At 60.8% G+C, this 23017-nt stretch overlaps 1 protein-coding gene across 1 annotated transcript in view; it reads left to right on the top strand.

The window, feature by feature from the left end:
* The window catches only part of DAGLA (diacylglycerol lipase alpha), a 59842-nt gene that overhangs the window by 20578 nt on the left and 16247 nt on the right, over positions 1 to 23017 (top strand). The window contains exons 2-6 of the mRNA XM_054563796.1: positions 15857 to 15995; positions 16242 to 16453; positions 17742 to 17843; positions 18214 to 18352; positions 21406 to 21493. Coding sequence (XP_054419771.1) covers positions 15901 to 15995; positions 16242 to 16453; positions 17742 to 17843; positions 18214 to 18352; positions 21406 to 21493 — 636 coding nt within the window. The 5' untranslated portion in view covers positions 15857 to 15900. The remainder of the gene's footprint in view (positions 1 to 15856; positions 15996 to 16241; positions 16454 to 17741; positions 17844 to 18213; positions 18353 to 21405; positions 21494 to 23017) is intronic.

Below are 23017 nucleotides of genomic sequence, written 5' to 3'. Positions count from 1 at the left end.
TGATTGTGCAGGTGGGAGCCAGGAGAAGGAGGGACAGTGGGGACTCTGGATGAGGCGCCACTGGGTCGGGGAAAGTGGAAACCTAGGGCTCTGTCTTTAAGAGAAGGAATCATATTGCTGAGACTTTTTATAGTGCTTTTCTCCTAAGAAGCCTCCACTACACCTTGTTGTTCTCCTCACATTCCTAGAAAGTTGGCAGAGAGCACATCAGGGTCACGGGAGGGAGGACCGGGAGGACAGGCACTTCACCAAGTCCCCCCTTCCTCAGGAGCCCAGGAGGCAGTGACTGTTTCTGTCTCCTTTGTCAGGAGCAGGGCTGAGGCTTAGAGACTCCCCGAGGTCACGGGCGAGTCAGCAACGGGTTAGGTTTTGAACTTGGTTCAAGCTGGTGCCCTTAAAACACTGGGCAGTTTCCCACTCCTCTACCTCCCAGGTGGCTGTGAGGTGGTGTTGGCAGTATCCCTGAGTCTTTGTGGGATTGTGTCCCTGAGGCTGTGAGGGAAGACCCCTGGACGTTATGCGCCCAGGGTGAATGAGAAAGTGAATCCTAGGGAACTGGGCCATCGTTTGGCCGAGCCCCACGTTTTTGGGCGAAGACGCCGAGGCCCTGATGGAAAGTCCTGCCCTGGGTCCAGGCCCTCCCTGAGCTGCCCGCGCAGTCGGGCTGCAGGCTGCGCCCCGGGTGCCCTGGCGCCTGCCCTGTGCGCTCTCCCCGTGGAGGAGCTCCCTCCCTCCAGCTGCGGGCTTTTTGCTTTTCAGAGGTGGGCACCACAGGCCACCTCCCACAGAAGCACAGGGACGCCAGGGCACGGGGCTGGGAGGCGAGGGCATCAGGCTTGTGGGTGAAGGGGAAGGGGAGCCCCTCAGGCAGCAGGACCTCCCTGGATCACTGACCACAGTCGGGGCTCTGTTGCCCACTGTGTCACCTCAGGCCAATTACCCAGCACCCTCTTCCCCACCATCGCTTCCGCCTCGGTGAGATAAAGACGCCCCACTTCTCTCCCGCCTCACCCACAGCAAGGTGGCCGGGCACCAGTGAAATTCTGTGGAGGTATTGCTGCAAGAGAGCAGGATAGGCTGGGCTGGCATCGGGCGTGGGGCCCGTGGGTGCGAGCCAGGGCCAGCACCAGGGTCAGGCCACGGCTCCCCCAGGCTGTGCTCCGACACGGCTCCTCCTCAGAGGGCAGGGACTCTGTGGGCGCCTGGCCTTTGGCAGGGGAGGAGTCACTCCCCAGGGATGGGGGGACAGGAAACACATTGACAAACAAGCCAGGGAGTGTAAGACGTTGGAGCTCGGAGCTCGTGGAGCGTGCTGAGAGGAGAACGCTGCGGAGGGGAGTGATGGAGAGGGGCTGGGGCGCCTGACACCAGCGGACCCGCCGGCGCGGCCACGGTTGAGCCGAGAAACCAGTGACAGGAGAGAGCCAGCCAGGCAGAGACTGGGGGTGGGCGACAGGTCCAGGCGTGGGGAGGCCCGAGGACTCGGGGGTTGGGACAGGACACTCTGGGCTGTCTGGGGGACAGTGCGCAGAGTAAGCGGGGCAGCATGGGAGGAGACGGGGCAGGCGGGCCAGCAGATGGGGCTGCATTGGGAGTGTGATGAGCTCTGCGGGGGGACTGGAAATGGGGGGTGGGGGTGTGACCGGCAGGCAGAGATCTCCCCCGTCCCAGCCTCCACCCTTCCTGTACGGGTTTGCATCAGCCCCACGATCTCCTCCATCCGGGTTAAGGTCCCCTCTGCGTGGTCCTGTTCATGGTCAGGGCTGGTGGCAGTAAGCGTAAGGAGTTGAATGTTCAAGGGAAATGCCTCTAACCTCAGGCTCATTATGGGGACCCCTCAACTGTGGGAGCAGAGCCCAGTGACCGCCCTGAACGGGGGTTGCCGGACCGATGCCCTGGTTTGCTGCACACCGGAGGGTGGGCCTGGGCTGAACTGAAGCTCTTGGGGAGCACGTCGCTGTCGGGGTGTCCCCCAGGATGGGGGAGCCAGGGACCTGCCCACCCTGCCCTGCACCAGGGCTTGATGGCCCCTGCGGTCCCAGGGCACCAGGGCCGAGGCCAGTGCTGCCCTCTGCCTGTCCAGCTGCCCGCCTTGCCCTTGACCGCACCCTTTCCCTTACTGCCCCGCCCATCTGTCACCAGCGTCTGCGGAGTCTCAGTCTGGGCCCCTGGTCCTTGGCGCCCGCCTTGACCCGTTAGTTTCCAGTCGCCCTCAGGATAGAGCCCAGACTCGGGGCCTGGCTCTCGAGGCCCCACCAGCCTCTCCACCTGGGCCGCCCTCTCTTCTCCTGCCAGCTGGTCGGGTCTTTGCTCCGTCCTCCACCGTCCTCGCACGGGCCCTCCCGCTGGGGGCGTTCTCTCCTTGGTTCCCCCTCGGCCCTCTCCTTGTGGCCTCTTTCCTCAGCTTATCCTCGGGTCTCAGCTCCTGCTCTGTTCAGGCAGCTGCCCTCCCCTCCCTAGTCAGGCTCTGATGGGACCCGCCTTCCAAGCACACGTCACAAGATTTTTCATTGTTGCCTGTGAAGTTTAGCTGGAAGCCTCTTTCCTCCCGGCCTGCAGGCTCCGTGAGGGTTGCCTCATGTCTTGCCTTGCTCGCTGGGGCCCCTGGTGCGTGGTCGGCACTCTGATTACCTGTTGGATGGTGGAGAAGGGCTGCCTGCATGAGTTATTTTTAACTAGACTTCACCTGCGTTCACACCACCCAGTGCCCATCCCTGGAGCTGTTTCCAGACTTTTCTCCTTTCAGATCCTAGCCCTGCCCGAAGCCGGGGAGCCTGGGTCCAAACCGTGGCCACACCTGAGAGCTGGTATCCTCACGTTGCCGGGCCCAGGGTCACCTCACAGGGCAGAGCCGCCTGGGCCTATCTGGGTCTCAGGAGGCGGGCAGGGCTCGCTCAGAAGCATGCTGCTAGAATGAACAGCTGTCCGATGCTCTCGTCGGGCCCCCATCAAAGTAGAGTACACCCCAGGGAGGCTTCTGGGCTGAGGACAAGTTTGGAAACCAGGTCGTGTCTAGGAGGGACCAGGGGACTGAGCAGGTGGGGGAGGGGAGGGGGATCAAGTGGCTTTGGAGTATTCCTCCCTATGCTTGAGGCCAGAGCAGGCTGCGCAGGCGGCCTCGGGGAAGCCAGCAGCCTTGGGCCAAATCAGCTCTGCAGGTTGGCCAGGCCTCTGCTCTCCAGGAGCCCTGCGTACCCAGCACTTGCTGTGAAGCTGGTAGAAATGCCGGTCGTAGGAGACTCAGGGTTGGGTAGCCACAGGACTCCCTCAGCCCTGGGGTTTTCCTGGCCACGGCCCTGCCCAGCGAGGGTGGGCTCGCAGGCTGCAAGGGCGTTCTGGTCAGGCTGGCTTGGCCTAACACTGGCAGGGAGGGGCACCCAGGGGGCCCCAGAACCCACAATTCTAGGTCACCTCCTACAACATCCAGAAGCAGGAGAGGTATTTATAGCGGCCAGCGGCCACCAGGAGCGGAGAAGGCAGCAGGAGCTGAGGCACAGGCCGCCCCCCGCAGGTCCCCGCTGACTGCCTCACTGCCACTCCCACCCCAGGGCCTGTCTGGGGCCAGCAGTGAAGTGCTGGCCTGTGGAGATAGCAGGTGCTGTCACACTGCCTCTCCAAGCCCGGGAAGGGACCGGGTGCCACTTCCTGCCTGGCAGGCGCCTCTGCCTCAGCCAGTCTGGCTGGGACCTTGTCTGTCTCCTCGGCCCCTGGTGGGCACCCGTTAGCACTCCGCGCCCAGGCCTCCTGCTCTCTCCATGACGCCGCCTGCTCTTGCTGAAAGGCTCACCCCCGGGGTCACCAGTAGCTTCATCAACCTCCCTGCAGCCCGGGCGCAAGCAACAAGCCTGCCTCGTGCCTGCTCCTAGCAGGTACTTAGCGGGGCCGCCGGCACCTGCCCCAGGCTGACTGGGAGGAGGTCCTGCCAAATGCCTGTTACCACCCTGGAGTGCCACTTGGGGCTGCAGGGCAGCAGTCCCAGCCCGTGGTCACCAGGGCTGTGCCGGGCATGTAGCCTCAGCTCCACCTTCTGCCACACCCAGGGAGCAGGCTAAGAAGAAGTGAGAGTATGACAAGGCCAGGGCCCCAAGCCATGAGGGTGAGTCCTCTGGAAAGGAAAGTGCTGTCCAGTTCGAGTCCAAGGTCAAGCCTTTGCCTACCCAGAAGCAAAACGGGTCCCTTAGTCCCGTCCAGGCATGACTAGGCAGAAGGATGACGTTTATCAGGTGCCTGAGGGGTCGCCCCCGTCGTGGAGGCCTGCGCTCCTCTCCTGGCTCTCCCCCATTTCCAGCCTCGCTTCCCAGACCCTCCAGGCCCGCCCCCCGCCCTTCCAGCTGGGAAAGAAGCAGGGGGAGGCTGAGCCTTTCTCCTTGGGAGCCTCCACAGAACAAGGGCAAGGCAGGCGCACCAGGAGCGCGCTGGAGAGTGGGCTGATGGACCAGGGCTGGGCGGAAGGCCACATGGGGACCGGTCCCAGCTTTGCCACAGGGAGCCCCTGAAGTGAGTGGGGCATCTGGAGAGGAGGAAGCCCTGGCTGGGACATCGGCGCGTGGGTAGGAGACGTGGATGGGAGCAGGCGGCGGGGTTGCCTGCTGGCAGGGCCCGAGGGCAGCGGTCGGTGGGAGCGCTCTCGCTAATGGGCGGGGTTCTAATCTTATTTAAAGAGCATTTAGGAGCCATAATGTGCTTTTGAGGAGGGGATTGATTTAGTTAAAGATTTAAAGTATGTGTGTGTGTAGCTTGTGCTGCCCAGCACCGCTCTATGCTAGACCCCACTGTCAGCACTTGACAACTAGGAACGCGCTCTGTCCTCACAGTGGCCCCACGAGAGAGGCGCTGCCACACCGTCCCATTTTTACAGACGAGGAAGCGGTAGTTGATTCATCCCCAGGAGTGGCCTCTGTGCTGCACTCTGAAGGTTGTAACATATGCGTGAACAGGGGCACAAGGACAAAGGCTGGGTCTGCGCTGTCCCCCGCCGAGTGGCAGAGGGCCTCTGAGCTCCCACTGCTTCTTGGAGGCCTGTGGTCACCTGTGCTTGGGGCCAGCTTTGTGCCGGGGAGGTGGGCGGGGATGGGGTGGTCTGAGTGACAGGAGGGTCAACCCTGGGCCCACCTTAGAGTTCCCGACTTAATGTTTTCCGTAACCCTTTTTGTCCTCGTGACTCTGGCCAGGAGGCATGATGGTGGAACTCGCTTGGGCTCCTGCCTGGAGCCCCAGGGTTCTTTCCTCAGCCAACCTGAACGCAAACAGCAAGTGGAATTCCAAAAGCCAAGGCCAGAATGGCCCTGAGAGGCCATCCTGCGCAGCACCTCGCAAGCATTTTTAAGTATTGAAACACTTAGCTCAGACACAATGTTACGAGGTACACCAGCGAGTAAGACGCCAAAAGCTGCTCTGACGTCCCCCACCAGCCCCAGCTACGACCACCTCCCCTCGCCTGGGCGTGCCCGAGGGTTCCCAGAAACCCACTTTGAGGAGCTCTGACGTCCTCAAAGCACTGGGCACAGCAGGTGGAGCCTGGGTCCACATGCCCACCCCCACCCATGCTTCCCACGGGGTGGGGGGCAGAGGATGTTAGTCTTTCCTGCTACATACGGGAACTCTGCGGACCTCCTCCCCTGGGAAAGAGCTCCTGTTACAAAGTCACTCGATCCCCACCTGCTTCTGCAATGCCCAGGGAATGGTCGAAGTGAAACCCAATAGCCTGAGTGGCGGGCCCGTGCCCTAGATGGCCGTGCTGCCCAGGGAGGTGGCCCCGCTGTGGGCCTGTGGCCCGTGCAGCCTTCCGGAGTCTGGGAGGCATTTTCCCCAGTGCAGGCCCCACTCGGAGGCCTGGCCAGCATCCTGAGGAGGCGCGACAGGACAGGACCCTGGTGGCTCAGGGTATGCCGGGCGTGGGGGCGGGGCTTCCCAGAGGGGCGGTGTCAGGCTAGGTGTGCCCACTTAGCATCCTCATTAACAGCCTCTTTAGGGGGCCCCTAATAAAGTGGAAGGTGCTAATTCCTCTAGGAGGTGTTGTCAGCACCTAGGACAGGGAATCTCTTCTGGGGAAGCTGTGAGAAATGGCCAGAGTCCTGCAGATGGGCTGCCAGGCTGGCGGTGTGGGGGGGGCGGGGGTCCCAGCTAGTGGCTGGAGGAGATCAGAGGCCTGTGGGAAGCTTCGGGTGGGGACCAGGGGGTGGGGGGTGGGTAGGATGCTGGACTGGACAGACAAGCATGAGCGGTGCACCTCTGGCCCTCAGAGCATCCAGAGGTCGAGCTGGGAAGGGACTGCAGTGACATCCTGAAACTCAGAGACACAGGCAGACGTGGGCCACTCGGGCAGGCACACAGCATGGCCTGGTGCTGGAGCTCCCTGGTCTGAGCTGGCCTGTGGCAGGGTGATTCCCACCTCACTGGCAGAGGGCGGGCTCAGCTTGGGCAGGTGGGTGCCTAGGAGGTGATATCGCCCCTACCTGAGAAGGTAGGTCAGGGCGCTGTGCAGGTTGGCCAGGGCGAGGGCAGGCGTGGGCCAGCCTGGTCACCAGGGAGAGAGAGTAGGGCCCTTCTGTTTGGGAGAGTTGACTTAGATGACAGAGAGATTAGTGCCACTGCCACACCTCAGGGGCAGGGACTCTGTGCTGTGAGAAGGTCTAAGTGCTCTCCAGAGAGACGATTAATAAATAGCAATGTTGGCCACTAATATTTTTCTCTGAGCTGAGTGTTTGATGTGTATTATTTCACTTATTTCTCATGACTCCCTGTGAAGTGGGTACCTTCATTATCCCACTTTGCAGATGAGGAAACTAAGGCTCAGAGAAATGAAGGTCACAACTGGAAGCGATAGACCAACATTCCAACCCAGGGCTGCCCCACTCCAGACCTGAGGGAGGCAGCAGTGAGCTCCTTGGATGGCTGCTGCCTCCAGGTCTGAGAACCCAAGGGAGGAGGGGTTCCCAGGGAGATGGGAGTAAGGATGTGTTAGAGCATGAGGGGACGTGAGAAGACCACAGGGGCGACACAGGAGGGACTCGGTCAGAACAGAGACAAGCCTGGGATGGGTGCCTGCCCGCCCACCTGCCGATGCCCTCCCCACAGACAGGCAGGACGGAATAGCCTGGGGCTTGGTGACCCAGGCAGCCGGACAGTGACCATCAGGAGGCCAGCTTGCCCCCCGCCCCCGACTTTGGGCTGCACCAGGGTACCTCTGTCCCCCTGCAACAGAGTAAGCCTAGGACAAGAGCCCATGCCTGGCTTCAGAGAATAAACAGTCTCCAAGGAAGAAACAAAACCTGGCCTGGCCAGAGCCAGGGACCCCTTCCCGCTACTGGGGAGATGTCCATTCCAGCCCCACCAAGTGAGCCCAGTGGACACCTCCCTGTCCCCCGGAGGACTGGGCCAGGGCTGCCAGGGAAAGTCCTGCCGCCCGCCCGGGCCTCCCTCCTCATTCCCAGCAGCCAGCGGGAATGGCCCTCCTGGAACAACTAGCAGGAAGTGAAAGGCCCCAGTGGATTCCAGGGAGTTGGCTGGTGTCAGCCACAGGGCCAGAGGCAGATGGCAAATTCTACTTGTTGTAGATGAGTGGAAAATGCTTCGTGTGAGAAGTGAAGCTGGAGAGTCCTTGATACGTGATAAACGGTGCCCTGCTGAGGGCTCCTGGGAGGGGCGGGGAGCCCAGGCGGGAGCCCCAGGGCCTGGCTCTGCTGCTTGCTGGCCGAGTGACCTTGCGCCAGTGGCTCGACTTCCCTGTGTCTCGGTTTCCTCATCAGTAAAATGGAGATGAGAATAGCTTACTTCATAGAGCTGTTAGAAAGATTAGATGAAAGATGATGATATGCACGAACTGCTTGCTACAGCACCTGGCATGTAATAAATGCTAGATAAGAATTTTAAAACAGGAAGCAGGTGGCAGAGTCATTGTTGGGCTGTTTCTGTGTTCAGCCCAAGATGGCTGTGGCGTGGCCCCAGGTAGTTGGGGCTGCTCCTTTCCATGCTCTCCTCTGATCTGTGCCTGGCCCCGGGTTGCCCTTCCGTGAGGAGGGGCCCTGCCCAGCAAGCGTGGCACACAGAGGACGCAGAAGAGATACCTGGCTTCGGGTCTGCCTTGGCCCCCACTCGCTAGGTCATTGAACCTCTTGGAGCCTCAGTTTCCTCATCTACGTCATGGGAACAGCCATTCCCCTCCAACAGGGTTGTAGTGAGAGAGACAGGAGATGCCACGCCAGCCCTTCAAGGTCATCCTGGCAGACGTTGTGGGGAAGGTGCCTGTGAGTCCGAGACCCCGGGGGCAAGGGGAACACGGGGCAGTGGCCCCCCCAGTCCTGCCCCGCTGCACTGCTGCAGTCCCAGCGCTGGGGTGTGTGAGGGACCATCTTGAGCTGAAATCTGGGCCGGGCCCTGGGCAGGCTCGGCTCTGCCTTCTGCTCCGGCACAGCTGATGCGAGAAAAGCGACAGCTTTCGGCCCCTAACTTGGGTTGCACACACCCGGCACAGGCTCGTGGCGCATGCGGCCCCCGTCCCACGTGTGCTTTCCCTCTGTCGCCTCCCTCGCCGCCTTCTCCCTTCCTGTGCCTTGCAGAGCCCAGCCGCCATGTGGGGCCGCAGACCCGGGAAGGAGGGCATATCTGGGGAGGAAGGTGCGTGTGGCTCTTGTCTGTGTGCGCGTGAGTGGGGAGTGGGACCGGCGGCAGACTTTTTCAAGGAACTCACAGAAGTGCAAGAAACCCCTGGCTAGTCCCTGTCATGAGATCTTTGGGCAAACACTGGGCCTCTCTGAGCCTCTGTTTCCTCCTCTGTGGTAACACCACCAGTGGCCTGATGCAGCCGGGCTGAGACGACACCGAGTTTTAGCCCTGTGTTCTCTGCTGGCTGCACAGCCCGCTCACCGCCGCGCATGCCGCGGGGCTCCCCAGGGCTTGGTTTTCCGCCTCTGCAGAATGGGGTCGAGGCCTACAGTCCCTGCATGGTGTGACAAGGACCCTAAAAAGCCCTGCCTCCTCCCTCCATATGGGGATGTTTGAAGCCAGCCTCTGGGTTCAGAAACAGGCATGTAGCTGAATCCTGCTCTGCAGAAGCCACGCGTAGTGGTTAAGACACGGGCTCTGGAACTGGGCCGTGTGACCCTGGCAAGTCACTGCACCACATCTGTGAAGTGCGGTGACAGCAGTACCAACCTCGCAGAGTGGTCGTGAGGATGATGCGAATTATGTGTCTGAAGAGTTAGACGTGGCCCAGGACGTGGTAGGCGACTGACCAATGCCAGAGAAGGCAAAACGACAGGGTCCCCCTCCCTGAGCACCCCTCCCCCACCCCTGTCACCATGGGACCCTGGAACTGCCCTGCAGGATTGGGAGCTAATTCCAGCTACCATGTGCTGACCCCCTCCCACTGAGAGAGGGTAACTAGCCCTGCAGCTGAGAGGCTGAGAACAGGGATTCGACCCCAGCGATGTCTGCACTCTGGGCACCACAGCAGACAGCAGGAGCCACTTGCCCACCCAGCTAGGCACGAGGGGGCCTGCTGGGAGCCGGCCCCTGAGTGTGGCCCCTCGGGGCCACCGCTCCCTGCAGGCTGTCAGGGCCCAGCCTCACTGTGGCTAATCCCCTGCTCCATCAGGTGTCCCCCAAGACTCGAAAAGCTTCAGCATCCAACACAGAAACCCCTGGAATCAGGTAGGCTGAGGGGGCCCAGCAGGCAGCCGGTCGCCATCCCTGTCACCTTTTTTGGAGCACTTTCCAATGTCAAAGGCCTCTCCACAGAAACGCATTTGTCATGGGAATGGAGTCCTGGGCCTCTCCTCAGGGCACCAAGGGGCAGAACACCTTGCAGGGCTGCAAGAGCCCTTGCCCACGCCTCAGTTCCCCTTTCATCTTGGCCACCAGGAAGCTCGGAGTCTGATGATAGGTGTAGCCACTGTGTGCACCTTGATGTCACGCAAGTGTGCAATGGCTTCCCCCAGCCTTCTATGTTAATTTACTTAGTTTTTGTTCTGAGGTTTGTTGGTTTTTAAATTTATACTCTACCTTTTCATCGTTTGTGGTTCCTACAAGGCCCGCACAGCCATTTGTTGTGAATACAAATGAATGCTAACACTCATTAACGAACAAAAAGGCAAGTCTCCCATCATCCCAGCTCCTCCTTCTTCAGAAGAGGAAACTGAGGCCAGGAGAGGCAGTGGCTCTCTGGCCTGGGGACGCTGCTCTTGGTCAGGGACTGGCAGCTCTGGGGAGTGGCTATGCCTGGCCCGGTCACCAACCACAGCATGCAGGGGTCTGAGGGCCCAGGGAGGGTGGGCTTGGGTGTGAGCGGCTCATGTCTGTCGCCAGCTGGGCGATGGGGGCCCTGCCTGCCCCAGCCGACTGGGAAGCCATGCGCGTGCCTGCTGCCTTCTTGCAGCGTGATCCCCAGTGAGGGATCTGGTGTGCCGGCTTCCAGGAGGGTTGTGCATGTTCCAGAGCCCGAAAGAGGGGATCTCAGCCCAGGCTCCCGGGGTGATGCTGTTAACGGTGTGTCTCTCGGGGAGTTCGAGCGGGTATGCCGTGAGGAAGGAGAAGGGAGTGGGCCGGCTCGGGGACCCCAGGACGCTGTGTCAGCAGGCAAGTCCAGGAGTCTCTGGGGCCTTTCTGAACCTCTGTTTCCTGGCCCATAAAAGGGGGTGGCAGGACGGAGTCTGAAGTCCCTTCTAACGGACATTCCTGCATTCAGTGGGGGTGTTGGGTGGCAGCAGAAGGACCTGTGCCTCCCGCCTGCTCAGCCTCCTGCTTCTTGAAAGATAACAGGCCAGAGTCTCTGAGCCTCAATCTTCTCGTTCTTCAATAGTGACAATAAAGGGAAAGCCAGCATTTGCTGGGCACTTACTATGTGACAGGTGCTGTCGTAAGTGTGTGACTCATGTAACCCTCGTGAACATTCTGAAGCAGATAGTGTGCTTTGCCCCATTTTAGTAGTGAGGCTCCAAGACACAGAGAGATTAAGTAACTTGTCCAAGGTCATGCTGCCAGCAAGTGCAGAGCCAGGACGCAGACACAGGCTGTTTTTAGAGCCCGTGGAATGGGCCTGAGGCTGTGCCCCGCATCGCTCCAGCGAGAGTGGAAGGTGGTTAGTCTGGGATTGGGACTCAGGAGGCATGCATCTGACGTCACACACATCCCTGTGGCCTGGACCTTGCTGCCGTCCTTTCAGACTCAATCTCCAGCCCATCCCTGGGCCCAGGTGCCTGAGGCTACCTTGGGCCAGATGGGAAATTTCATGAGCTGACCTGGAAGCTGGAGGTCGCACTGTTTGGGTCTTTCACAGCACATCACCCTGTCCCCCATGGGCACCAGGCACTGCAGGCAAGCAAGGTGACCTCCCATGTCCCCCACCATCAGAACTCTGTGCAGGGCCATCTGGAGGGTGGACACAGCAGCCCGTGCCCTCCTCCCTGCCCCGGGGACCCTTGGCACCCGTCGACTGGGACCCAGGGCCAAGCCCAAGTGGACCTTGGGATCAGGGGACAAGGCCCGCAGCGGGGGGGTGTTGCCCAGTCAGGACTGACGTCTGTTCAGTCCAGCCCTTTCCCATCAGGTGGAGCCGGCTGTGGGCGGTGGCAGCGCCTGTGCAGACACAGACCCCGCGTCCAGTCCAGATCCCCCTGCCAACAAGCCTCAGGAGCTCTGTTAATGTGACGGCCACCACGAATAGAGGCCTGGGCTCTGCCAGGGCCTGTGCAAGACCCTGAGTGACATCATTGCAGTCAGTTCTCCCTGCAACCTTCAGGGGCGGGGTGTTGTCCCTGCTTTGCAGAAGGGGACACGGGTCCCTGGGCAGTGAGGACAGCCAGAGGGGGCAGGTGGCTCTCCCTGAGGAGGCAGAGGGGGCACTGGGTAGGGTGGTTCCACAAAGCCAAGGGTGTGAGCTGAGGGGACTCATGACAGGAGGGGAGCCCCTCAGGGAGACTCAGGGTGCTTCGCGGGGGACGAGAGGGGTGGGGGCAGCTGAACGAGGCTGCCCTGGAGGAGAGGGCAGAGAGGGGGTGTGAAAATGAGGGACCCGCAAGGCCCCCGCCCGCACGGCCTATCCGTTGAGCTGGGCAGGGATGGGCAGCAAGGAACAGGTGAGCTCGCTGCAGGGCAGTGCGCCTGGGGCTGCCTGCCCTGGAGGGAGGGGCTCTGGACCCCATGAGGGGGCGGTCCATTCCGCCCGAGAAGGGTAGGGTGGCTGGGGGCTACTGGGGAGGGGGTTCAAAGAGGAGGTGACTTTTGGGGGTCTAAAAAGATGAGTAGGGTTTTGCCTGGCAGAGGAACTAGGGTGAGCAAAGCACAGAACCTTCCAAAGGGGTGAATTTAGGGAGCAGCAAGTTTGGGGGCAGAAGGGAAAGCAAGGCGGGGCAGTGTGCAAAGGAGCTGCGTGCCTCCCCAGCCAGAAGAAGTCCGCTGGCTGAGGGCAGGGTCTGTGCTGGGATCCGTCCCTGCAGGCTGCGCAACGTTTTCCTGCCCCAGGGCTCAGAGAGGGCCCGGCGGCTGCGCTGCCTGGCAGAGCCTGCCCGCTGGTGGCAAAGGCCCAGAGCCTCTGCCTGAGGGGCTTGGAGTCGGCCCTGCAGGCCATGGGGAGCCATGGAAGGTTTTTCAAGTAGGGAAGAGCATGTGCCTTTTTAAGAAGACTTTCGTATCTTTAGGAAGAGAAACTGCCAGAATCGTTAATACTTAATCCAGGGACCTGAATCACCATCAGGGAAATTGGGCTTTGCAGGTGAGGAAAGAAAGGGGTTCACTAGGGCCACTCAAGTCATCCCATCCTTGTGGCAGGGAGGGGAGTGCTCCTGGCACCTCCTTCATATTTGCCTGGGCCAGGGGCTCAGCCAGAGGTATGGGGAGCCCCAGCCATGCCCCTGTTCCGCCCCCACTGAAGGGGGTGCCATGCCTGCCCTGGAAGGGCCACTGCTCTGGGGTGGGGAGGGGCAGGCTGCGTGGTGCCCCAGGGGAGGAGAGCCAGATGATTTGTGGCAGCCCCAGACCAGGAAGTAGCCTCTGCCCTCCCCCCTCCTGAGACATTTCCTCCAGATGGAGTCACATCGCCAGCAGGGGAACAGGCCCCCATTGTGAAGAGCTGGGGTCTCAAGAGAAAGGACATCTTTCAGGCCCTTAAAAATAGCAGCCCTGAGATTTATGAATCCGCATGGACCAGGCCATCCCGTCCTCCTCCCAGCAGCCGCACAGGCCCTGCCACCCTCGCCCCGGACCACGACCTGTTGGTGACCAGCTGGAGAAACCACTGCCCGGGCGGGGGAGGAACAGCGGCACGGCAGGGCTCACGCACGCTCCCTCTGCCTCAGCCTCCCCCGCCACACACCCTGGGACCAGCACTGGCATTTCCCGGCGCGGCGAGGGCGTCTGTGGACGGTCTCCCGTGTGGTCCTCACCAGAAATTTTAGCAGGTGGGATAATCGACAGATGAGGAAACTGAGGCACAACTAGTAAGTCACCTATCAGCGGTGGTGGAGCCCGGGCTCCCAGCGCTGTGCCTGGGATTCTGCAGGGGTGGGCTTGTCCTAGGCACAAGCCAGAGGGGGCAGGGCGTGGTCCCCAGGCCTGTGACTGGACACCCACTGGGCTCCAGATGACTTGGTGGCACTGGCACGGGTCACGGCTGTCGGCCTCAGGCTGGGGGGCAGAGGCTGCCACTGGTGTGTCACTCCAGTGTCTAACGGGTCTTCAGCCACCCCTGCAGGGCCAGGGGCCACACTGGCCCTCCTGCTGCCACCTGAGAGCAGGGCGGGCAGGGCCGTCCGCACGCGTGGGGCTGCGTGTGAGTCTGAGGGGGGCGCAGGAATGGTATGTGTTAGTTTAAGACGCCAAGGGGTGAAGTGTGGGGGCGAGAGGCGACTGAGAAGGCCCCTCCAAACCCCCAGGATGCACCTAAGGACAAGATGTTCTGGGCTGCTGGCAGGGGCAGGGTCCTCTCCCACCACCCGCCACCACCTGCCACCAAAGGGCTGCTGCTCCCTTTCCTCCTCCACCTGTGCCGGTCCTGACGAGAGCAGGAGGCGGAGCTTTAGCACCTGCTGGGACGGCACTGGCCCCCGCCTCTCTGTCATTCCTTTTGAGGGAGGGGGTCCCCTGGGCCCAACCCCACCCTCCACCTTACCCTCCGGGAGCCACCTGGAGACAGGAGGGGCCAGGGAGAAGTGGTGGCGAAACCCCCGCTGTGGGCAGCTCTGTCCTGCCCTGGCCACCCACAGTGCCCCAGCCTCTCCTGTCCCATCCTTTCTAGCCGAAGCTTGTGCTGTTGTGCTGTCAGCCACTTGTCACAGACACACCCCTGTAGCCCTAGGCCCCAGCAGCCCAGACCCCACCCCGGCCACCACAGCACGCGGCTCTGAGCTCTCCATCCTTCTCCCTGCTTCCCAGAATCCGTGCTCGGACTCCTCCTTGTAGAGAGTGGGATGATGTCACTTCCTGAGGGTGGGGGGAGGAGTAGGCACGACCCCGGCAGACTAGCCCGCCAGCCCGCCTGCCAGGCAGCAGCAGCAGCTAGATGAAGTGGCTGCGCCCGGGAGAGGGAGCCGGAGACCCGCCGGGCTGGACGCGCCGGCGGGCCCCACGCCCCCTGGCCCACCCTGAGGGCTGTGCCCAGCAGCTGGGGGAGACTTGCCTGCTTCTTTCCTGAGTGATGCTGGTCTCTGAGGACACTTGCTTTCCCTGGAGCCATCACGGGGAGAGGAGGACTTGCCACCTGCCCCTGGACCCTGTGCCATGTAAGCCTCTGCCGGCCTGGGGCAGCTGTCCGCCAGCGAGGCCTCCGCCCTCCGCAGCAGGGCTGCTCTGCACAGCGCAGCGCAGGGCTGCCCTGGAGTCCCGCACGGGGGTCCCTGGACCAGCCCCCTGTGGGACCCTTTCAGCCTGCTCCAGGATCCTTGTTCCCCTGGCTCTAGGGGTCGGGGCCCGGATTCCTGGGTACTTGTCCGCCCCTGAGCTTCCCTTGGCTAATTTGAACTCTGTGACTTCCAGAGAGTTGGGCACTGGGCAGTAAAGGCTGCTTGGCCTGGGGTAGGCATGGGAGGTGTGGTTCCTTGGAGGGTGGGTTACCCTGCAGGACTCACCCACTGCCCACCCAGCAGGGGGACTGGGGGTCTCAGACATGCTCTTGACCCTGGATCTCAACCGTGTCCTTCCCTACCGAGAGGCGTAGCCGAGGCTGGGAATTCTGTCTGGTGGGTGCAAAACTAAGCCATAGAGCATGCTCCCGGGGTTCCAGCAAAGTGAGAAACTAAAGGCCCCCTTCAACAAATATCTACTGAGCACCTACAATGCGCTGGGCACTCCCACCTCCATGCTAGCCACCCCTTATCCCACCTGCCCCAAGGCCTTCAGCCTTCTCCCTGCTCTGCCCCTCTCATGCCTGCGGACAGGCTCCTGCGTGATCTGGGAAGCCCCTGCCCCACCCCAAGGACTGCATGCACTGGGCCGGGTTTTCTTGTCAAAGGGCAGGAATAGAGCTAGGGGACCTCCCTTGATCCAATGTGGGGGAGGGGGCAGCGGGCAGCAGGCAGCGGGGAGCCCAGGCCTTTAATGGAGCTGAGCAGTTACTGTTGGGATCACCACGGGCATAGCTGATCCCAAGCAGATAGTGCCAGTGTTAGGGGCTGGGCAGACTTCTGGAGCAGGGCGAAGCCAGGATCTGGCTGCTGAGGCCCTTTAGGTTGGCTCGGGGGGGTGGGGTGGAAAGGGCAGAGGTGGGTCCTGCCCAAAGAAGGGTTAGCATTTCCGGTGGCCTGGGAGTGTGTGGGCCTGGGGGGCTGGGGGAAATACCTGTGTTGCTGAAGGTCCCTGGCCAGAGTGAGGTGGCCCTGGGTGCCACGGTGGCCCAGGCAGCCAAGGGTCCTTCACTCTCTTTCAGGAGGTGAGCGTCAGGCCCGCTGAGCCTCCGCAGAGCCGCCAGCCATGCCCGGGATCGTGGTGTTCCGGCGGCGCTGGTCTGTGGGCAGCGATGACCTTGTCCTGCCAGCCATCTTCCTCTTCCTCCTGCACACCACCTGGTGAGTCTTGGGGCCACGCTGCCGGCCTGGGTTTGAAAAGAAAGGGCGAGAAGGAGGCTTTCCAGCCATCTGTCCTGATCCTGTCATGCTCCCAGCTCCCGAGTTGTAGGCCTGAATCATACAACCCCTTAGGCGGTACCCACGTGGAGGCTGGGTGGATGGTGGTTCTGCTCCTGCTGGGTCCAGGCTGGGGGGGTCACAGGAGGCGTGCAGGCTGTGGCCCCTCTCACATGCGTGTCCCCCCAGGTTTGTGATCCTGTCTGTGGTGCTCTTCGGCCTGGTCTACAACCCGCACGAGGCCTGCTCCCTGAACCTGGTGGACCACGGCCGCGGCTACCTGGGCATCTTACTGAGCTGCATGATCGCTGAGATGGCCATCATCTGGCTGAGCATGCGCGGAGGCATCCTCTACACGGAGCCCCGCGAATCCATGCAGTACGTGCTCTACGTGCGCCTGGGTAAGGGCCGCCCGCCTCGGGTGGGGGGCGCTTTGGGCCGCCCCCGCCTACACCCTCCTCTGGTGCTCCATCATCAGCCAGCATTTGCTGGGGCCTGCAATGGGGTCCAGCAGCGGGCTTGTGTTCTAGACCGGGGACGGGCAGACCTCGGCTCTGAAGGCCAAATCCAGCTCGCTGTCTGTTTTTGTGAATAAAATTTTATTGGGGCCCAGCCACACTCATTCACTTATGTACTTCTTGTGCTCTCGTGTGACCACAGCAGAGCTGAGGAGCTGTGACAGAGAGTATGGCCCGCAAAGTCTGACATATGTACTTTACAGAGGAAGTTCACCAATGCTGTTCTAGGCTGTCTCTTCAGCTGCTCTGTGACCCTCCCCAGGCAGCCCCGTCCTGGGAGAAGCCCGCCGGGGCCTGCACCAGCCGGCCCCCAGGAGGGCCAGCCTCCGCCCTCCTCCTGGGCTCCTCTAGATCCCTAGTGAACACTCCTCTTGTGCTTCCGTGAACTGTGTTAAGCCCTTTCCTTGCGTTAATTCTGGGAGGAGCTATCATTACTCTCATTTTACACACGAGGGGCTCTGGGGCCCAGGGAGGTTGACCCACTCCCTCAGGGTCACACAGCTCATGTGCTAGGATCAGAGCTCAGGTTCGAACCCAGGCTGTCCAGCTTCAGAGTCTGGGTTCAGTTGCTGCACTGTGCGGCCTGTGGAGCTGGGGCTTCCCAGGCTGCCCCAGTTTGCGCCCCCCAGCTCCGTCTCAGTCCTGGGCTCAGTGCTCGGGCCTCAGCAGCCGGCTGCAGGGCCTCCTCCCTCCTCCTGCTCAAGTGCCAGAGGCCTCTTCCTAAGAAAACAGCAGTTTCCCTGACGTGAACACTCTCCCCTCTAATTCTCACACAAACATTGTCACCCACTTTACAGATGAGGAAACAGAGGCTCAGAGACACTAGGTAACTTGCCTAAGATATGTCTGATTCCAGAGTTCAGAGATATAATTCTAAAATGCTAAAAGAACGGGGAAATGCCTCTTCATCATCTGCCTTTCCAGCCACCTTCTCAGGGGGCGTTGGGGCCGGAGGGCACACTACCACAGGATGGAGTTGGGGGGATAGCCAGCCATACTCCCTGGGTCCCCTCGCCCATGAGGCCTTGGGGATGGGAGCGGTGGGGGTCTGATGCCCCTGCTGCTGAGCTGGCTGAGACCCTGTGGTGGGAGGGGCCAGGCTGAGGTTCCAGGGCCCTTCCCTGTGGGCAGACAGCGGCCACCTTCAGCCAGAGCCCTACTGTCCTTACAGCCATCCTGGTGATTGAGTTCATTTATGCCATTGTGGGCATCGTCTGGCTCACTCAGTACTACACCTCCTGCAACGATCTCACTGCCAAGAACGTCACCCTCGGTACGTCGGCCAGCCCTGGGGGTAGAAGGGGCAGAGTAGGAGAGGAAGCCCGAGCACCACCACAGGGAAGTGGTTCCTGGGAGGGGCTGTGGGTTCATCCTCGTGGGACCCCAGTCTGGGGGCACAGCAGCAGGCACAGAGCTGCCCGGGGCAACAGTTGAGGGCCCCTCAGTGTCTCGCTGGAAACCTACAGAGGCTCCTGCTCTGTGCCGAGGATGAGGGGACGGCCACGCGGCCAGAGCCTGGAGCCAGGGCTCTGAGCCTTGTTGCTGGGCACCAGAAGCAGTTGGAGGCAGGGGGCTGGTGGGCCATGGAGGTGTCCCCAGCAGCACCTCTGCCTCTTACTTCCTTCCCACTGCTGCTCCCACAGGGATGGTCGTCTGCAACTGGGTGGTCATCCTCAGCGTCTGCATCACCGTCCTCTGCGTCTTTGACCCCACGGGCCGCACCTTCGTGAAGCTGAGAGCCACCAAGAGGAGGCAGCGCAACCTTCGGACCTACAACCTACGGTCAGTTGGCCGGGCAGTGGGCGGTCCTTTGTGGGATTTGCCGGCAGGCGCGCAAGGCTCGCCCCACACCTCCCAAACTGCATCGCAACCTGTGTGAGCCACGGGCTTGGTCCAAGGCTTAGTCTCTCCCTGCCTCAGTTTCCTGGTCTATAAAGTGGAATAATGATGGTTCCTGCCTCACGCTGCTGTTCAGAGATTGAAATCAGATAATACCTACAAAGTGGTCAACACAATGCTCACATTGGTTTGTGCTCAGTAAATGGTGGCCATTGTCTTCATCTTCAATGCCAGCAACCACGACAGTACTAGCAGGAGGCACATGTAAGCTGAGCCAATCCTATCTATTAACTGCCAATAGCTCTGTGAAGTAGCTGTTACCATCACCCCCCCCAGTACAGACGAAGAAACCAGGCTGAGGAGAGGTTATGTGACTTGCCTGGGGTGACTCAGCTGCTGCGTGATGGGGCTGGGACCAAGCCCAGGCAGTCTGGCTTCAGAGCCCTTGCTCTTAACCACTGGCAAGGCTGCCTCTAGGATTCAGGGGGCTGGAGGAGGTTAACCAAGGAAGGCTTCCTGGAGGGGTAGGTTTTACCTGGTGTTTTGAAGAAGGGGGGAGGCTGTGCCATGGCAGAGAAAATGAGGGAGGGCACCCAGGGTCAAGTAGTTGTTTATTAAAAGGAAAAGAGAGGGGGTTTCCAGGATGGGTCACAGGCAGCTCTGTTGAGTTTCTGCCGAGAATCAGGCCCTCCCCTGAGCCCATTCCACCATCAGCCCTCCCGCCGACCCTGTGCGGCTGTGAGGCCCGTTCTGCAGACGGGTGTTGAAATCCCAGAGAGGCCCTGGGTCAAGTTGGTGGAGCATGGAACTGGCTCCACATCTGAAGTGCAGGGCAGCGGGGTCAGGAGCCCTCAGCCAGCGGGGTGGGTTGCCCAGGCCCTGCACCCTGCAGGAATCTCCCCGCCCCACCCTCCTGCCTCCACCTTCCACTCCCCTCAGGCCTCCACGTCAGCTCGGCCCTACAGCCAGAGCCACACCCAGGCCTGGGCTGGCCACCTCCCAACCCCAAATGCCAGTTCTTAGGGCCAAGGCTCCAGAGCCCGTCTTTCCTCCCGGTGAAGCTGGCCACCACCCCCCGTCCCATTTTGCTCACTCTGAGCACACACCCCCACCTGACCTAGTTTCTGGGCTCCTGGGGCCCTGGGAAAAAAAAAAATCTCCCCTCCCTGACTCTGGGTAATTGCCTTTGGGACCCAGGGCAGCCAATGCCTTTGCAGTTGGGGGTTGGCAGTGGCTATCATTTTAATTAGAAATTCTTCCTGCGATCTCTGGGCCCCATGCGGGTGAGTGAGAGGCCTCAGAGCTCACAGGTCCTGTCCAGTTGCGGTTTCTGTAGCTCTCGGGTCGGGCTCAGGAGGGCCGCCCGGGCCATGGCTTGGTTAGCTTGACCACCTCTCAGCCTGTTCTCCACTCACCCTCCCTCTGCCTGGAAACCAGTTTTCCCAGCAGGACATTTTCAAGCCTGCCGACCCTGCACCCACTTCCAGGTTCAGGGATGGACACAACACCTGCTGTGCCTCACTGACAAGTTAATTCAGTTTCTGGAAGTCAGGAAGCTGTTTGAGTCCTTGGCCCTTTCTCCCCCCCAGTGACAATTGGTGGGAGTTGAGAGATGGGTTATTTCCAGCATTATTCTCTGGCAGCCTTGACCTTGGGTCTTTGCGGAAGGAGTGTCTGTCCTCCCTTCACTTCAGTAAGTCCCAGGGCAGAAGGTTGCTGGTCCGTGAACTTTTTCTGTGTGGACTTAGTGTGTCTCCCCCTGTATTGGTCTCTGTAGCCTAACTTAATGCATTAGGCCAAACTTGTCACCATCGCCATCTCCCCCTGGTGGACACAGTGAGTACTGCAGTGCAGTGTGCAGTCAGCACCTCCATCAAGCCAGAGACACAGCAGGAAATTCTCTTTGAACCTTTGAAAACCCCATTCAGTTAGAAAGGGTTTTAAAAAATGATGCTCTGGGGGCCCAGCTTGGCTATCATGCTTTCCTCTTTCCAAGCCCCTGGCAGGTGGGACGTTGGTTTAGGATGCAGCTGGCAGGTCCCGGAAACAGCAGTTCCCATGCACCCTTTCCTAACCCCTCCTGTAGCCCTGGAAGGCCCTATGGCTTTCCCTGGCCTTGTGGGGCCAGGGTTGGGAGCAGGAAGCAGCCTTTGCCAGAGAAAAGAGCTAAGAGGCTCGGGAGGGAGGGCCCGGCCTGCCACGTCTGATGGACGCTAAGTGCCTTGCACAGTTTCAGGGCCGCCCATGCCCTCCCCTCCTGACCACCTGGCATCAGGCTCTGACAGGGCCAGAGGGAGGACACATGCCACAAAAGCAAGCCAGTCCCTTCTGGCTCAGTCTAGAAATGTAGTTTTAATAGCAGACCTGTTACCCTTATGCTCAAAACACGCTAGCTTCTGAGCACCCAGCGTTGGACAGGCCTCTGTGGGTAACTGGCCTATGGCTCTGCCTTTGGGTGCAGACTCTTGGATACCTGACTCCCCATCCGAGCAGCCAGACTCAGGGGGGCTGGAGGGGGTAGGAATGGCCAGGGCCAGCCGTGCAGAGGAAGGCTGGGGGCCCCATCCCTGCTAATGTAACAGATCCGAGGAGCTGGGAAATCCAGAGCCTCAGGCATCTCTCCCACGTCCCCCAAGTACAGAGAGTGTGACTGCCTGAAATCCTTGTTGGGGGGGGCAGCTCCCTGAAACACATGTGGGCTTCCAGCTCCAGAGCCCCCTGGGCATGCTGGTGTTCAACCCGCAAAAGCTGGGTGCCGGGGTTCTGGCCTGGGCCATCAGCATGCCACCTTAGGCCTGCAGGAGTCCCCTGGGGACAGCCAGGACACTGGCCACCCAGCTGTGGCTGGGCCTGGGCCTGGGCCTGTTCTCCCCTAGACACCTTGTGGGAGCCCTTTTATGGGGTCCCGGGAACAGGCCACCCTGTCTTCATAATGGCGGGGCCCTGGCTCTGCTGGTCCAGCCATGTGATCTCACACCAACTCTCCTCCTTTGCAGGCACCGGTTAGAGGAGGGTCAGGCCACCAGCTGGTCCCGCCGGCTGAAAGTGTTCCTCTGTTGCACCCGAACGAAGGACTCCCAGTCAGTAAGTACCGGGAGGTTGCGTCCTGTGGGCTTACATCCTGCGGTCAACGACTTGGGAGCCTTGCTCATTGGCAGCGAGGGGTGGGCAGGGCCGGCGGAAGGCAGCTGGGCTTTGAGCAGGATCCAGGTGACAGCCTGCTCATATACGAGTCCCCTCCTGCATATGAAACAGCTGACCTCACGCCTCATCAAGGGAACAGAAACCTCTGAAGGTTTTTCACTGACCGCCCCCGCCCCCCCACCTTGGAACTCAGAGTCTAGTTTAGAAGAGATACTCAAAAATCGGGGCAATCTGAAGACAAAGAAAAGCAGCATATCGCCAGCTGCAAATTACTCTGGAAGATGTGTTGGAGCTATAAGTGCTCAGTGCAGTCCTTGGCATGCAGTCAGCCTCCACGCCCGGCACTCGGAGGAGCAACCGGCCTGATCGGTGGCAGGGCCCTCGGGCCCCCCGGGGTCCTCAGGCAGAGCTCCTGGCGCTCGCAGGGCCCTTAGGGATCCTCTAGTCCAGCCCTTCATTTTGCAGATCAGGCAGCTGAGGCCCAGAGAGGTGAAGTGACTTGCCCTGTGGCCCGCAGCTAGTTAATGGCAGAGCCAGTGGGGTGAGGAGATGGCTCCCCACTGAGCAGAGAAGCCACCGGAAGACTTGAGTGGTTCTCCCAGCAGCAGCCCCTGGCGAGCTGTAGAGTGAATAATCAAGTATAAGAATGCCCCCCCCCCACCAAGTTTCTCTGGTGGGTGGGGAACACCTCCACAAGCCCAGGGGTCTGAGCGGTCACAGCCCAGGGCCGGGTCCGCAGGCAGGCTGTGTGGAGGGCAGGGAGCTGTCCCCTGGCAGACGGTGGCTAGGCCTGCCACGACTCGGGGGGTACGTAGCAGAGTCGGAGCTGGTGTTGGAGGCTGGTGAGAAGGCAGAACATCATGGGGGGTGGGGGGACGGGCAGGGGTCAGGTCCAGTCCAGAGTACATTTTCTTCAGCCTTTGCTGTGTTGCTTAAAAACTTGAATTGGATGTCAACATTTAAACATCGACTTCTGTATGTCTGGATCGGACAGCCCTGGCCTTTTGCAGGGCTGCTCAGCTGGAGCTGAACCGTAGCTGGCACCATTAGGCGTTTGAGTTTGCAACCCTTTATTTTTCTTTTTGTACAAGTGCCAGACACTGAAGGGTGAAACCCAGTGAAACAGAATCAGTGTTTCTTCCACCACAGCCTCCACTAACAGGTTAGGGATGAGGTCCCACACTGCAGCTTGGTGTGAGGCAGGGAGGACTCAGAGCACACGGACCAGCAGGGCTGTCCTGTGGATGGGGCTTGCAGGGAAGTCAAGGGGGCCCTGGCCCCGCCCCACACCCTCCTCCAGGCACATGGTGGGGTCCCTGAGCCTGTGGCCCTGGGCAGGAGCTGGGAAGAAACTCAGAGGCGGGAGGGAGCAGGCAGGAGCTTAGTTTTGGCTTCTCTGCTAGAGAGAAAGGCCGGCGGAGAAACCAGCGGGCTGTGCAGGCCTTGGTTCCTAGTGTGTGGGGA

This window comes from Pteronotus mesoamericanus, unplaced genomic scaffold (genome assembly GCF_021234165.1).
Source record: "Pteronotus mesoamericanus isolate MK-2021 breed Mesoamerican mustached bat unplaced genomic scaffold, CSHL_Meso_final scaffold_83, whole genome shotgun sequence".
Classification (NCBI taxonomy): domain Eukaryota; kingdom Metazoa; phylum Chordata; class Mammalia; order Chiroptera; family Mormoopidae; genus Pteronotus; species Pteronotus mesoamericanus.
The sequence above is the reverse complement of the archived record's forward strand: the minus strand, read 5'-3'. Positions and strand labels throughout refer to the sequence as shown.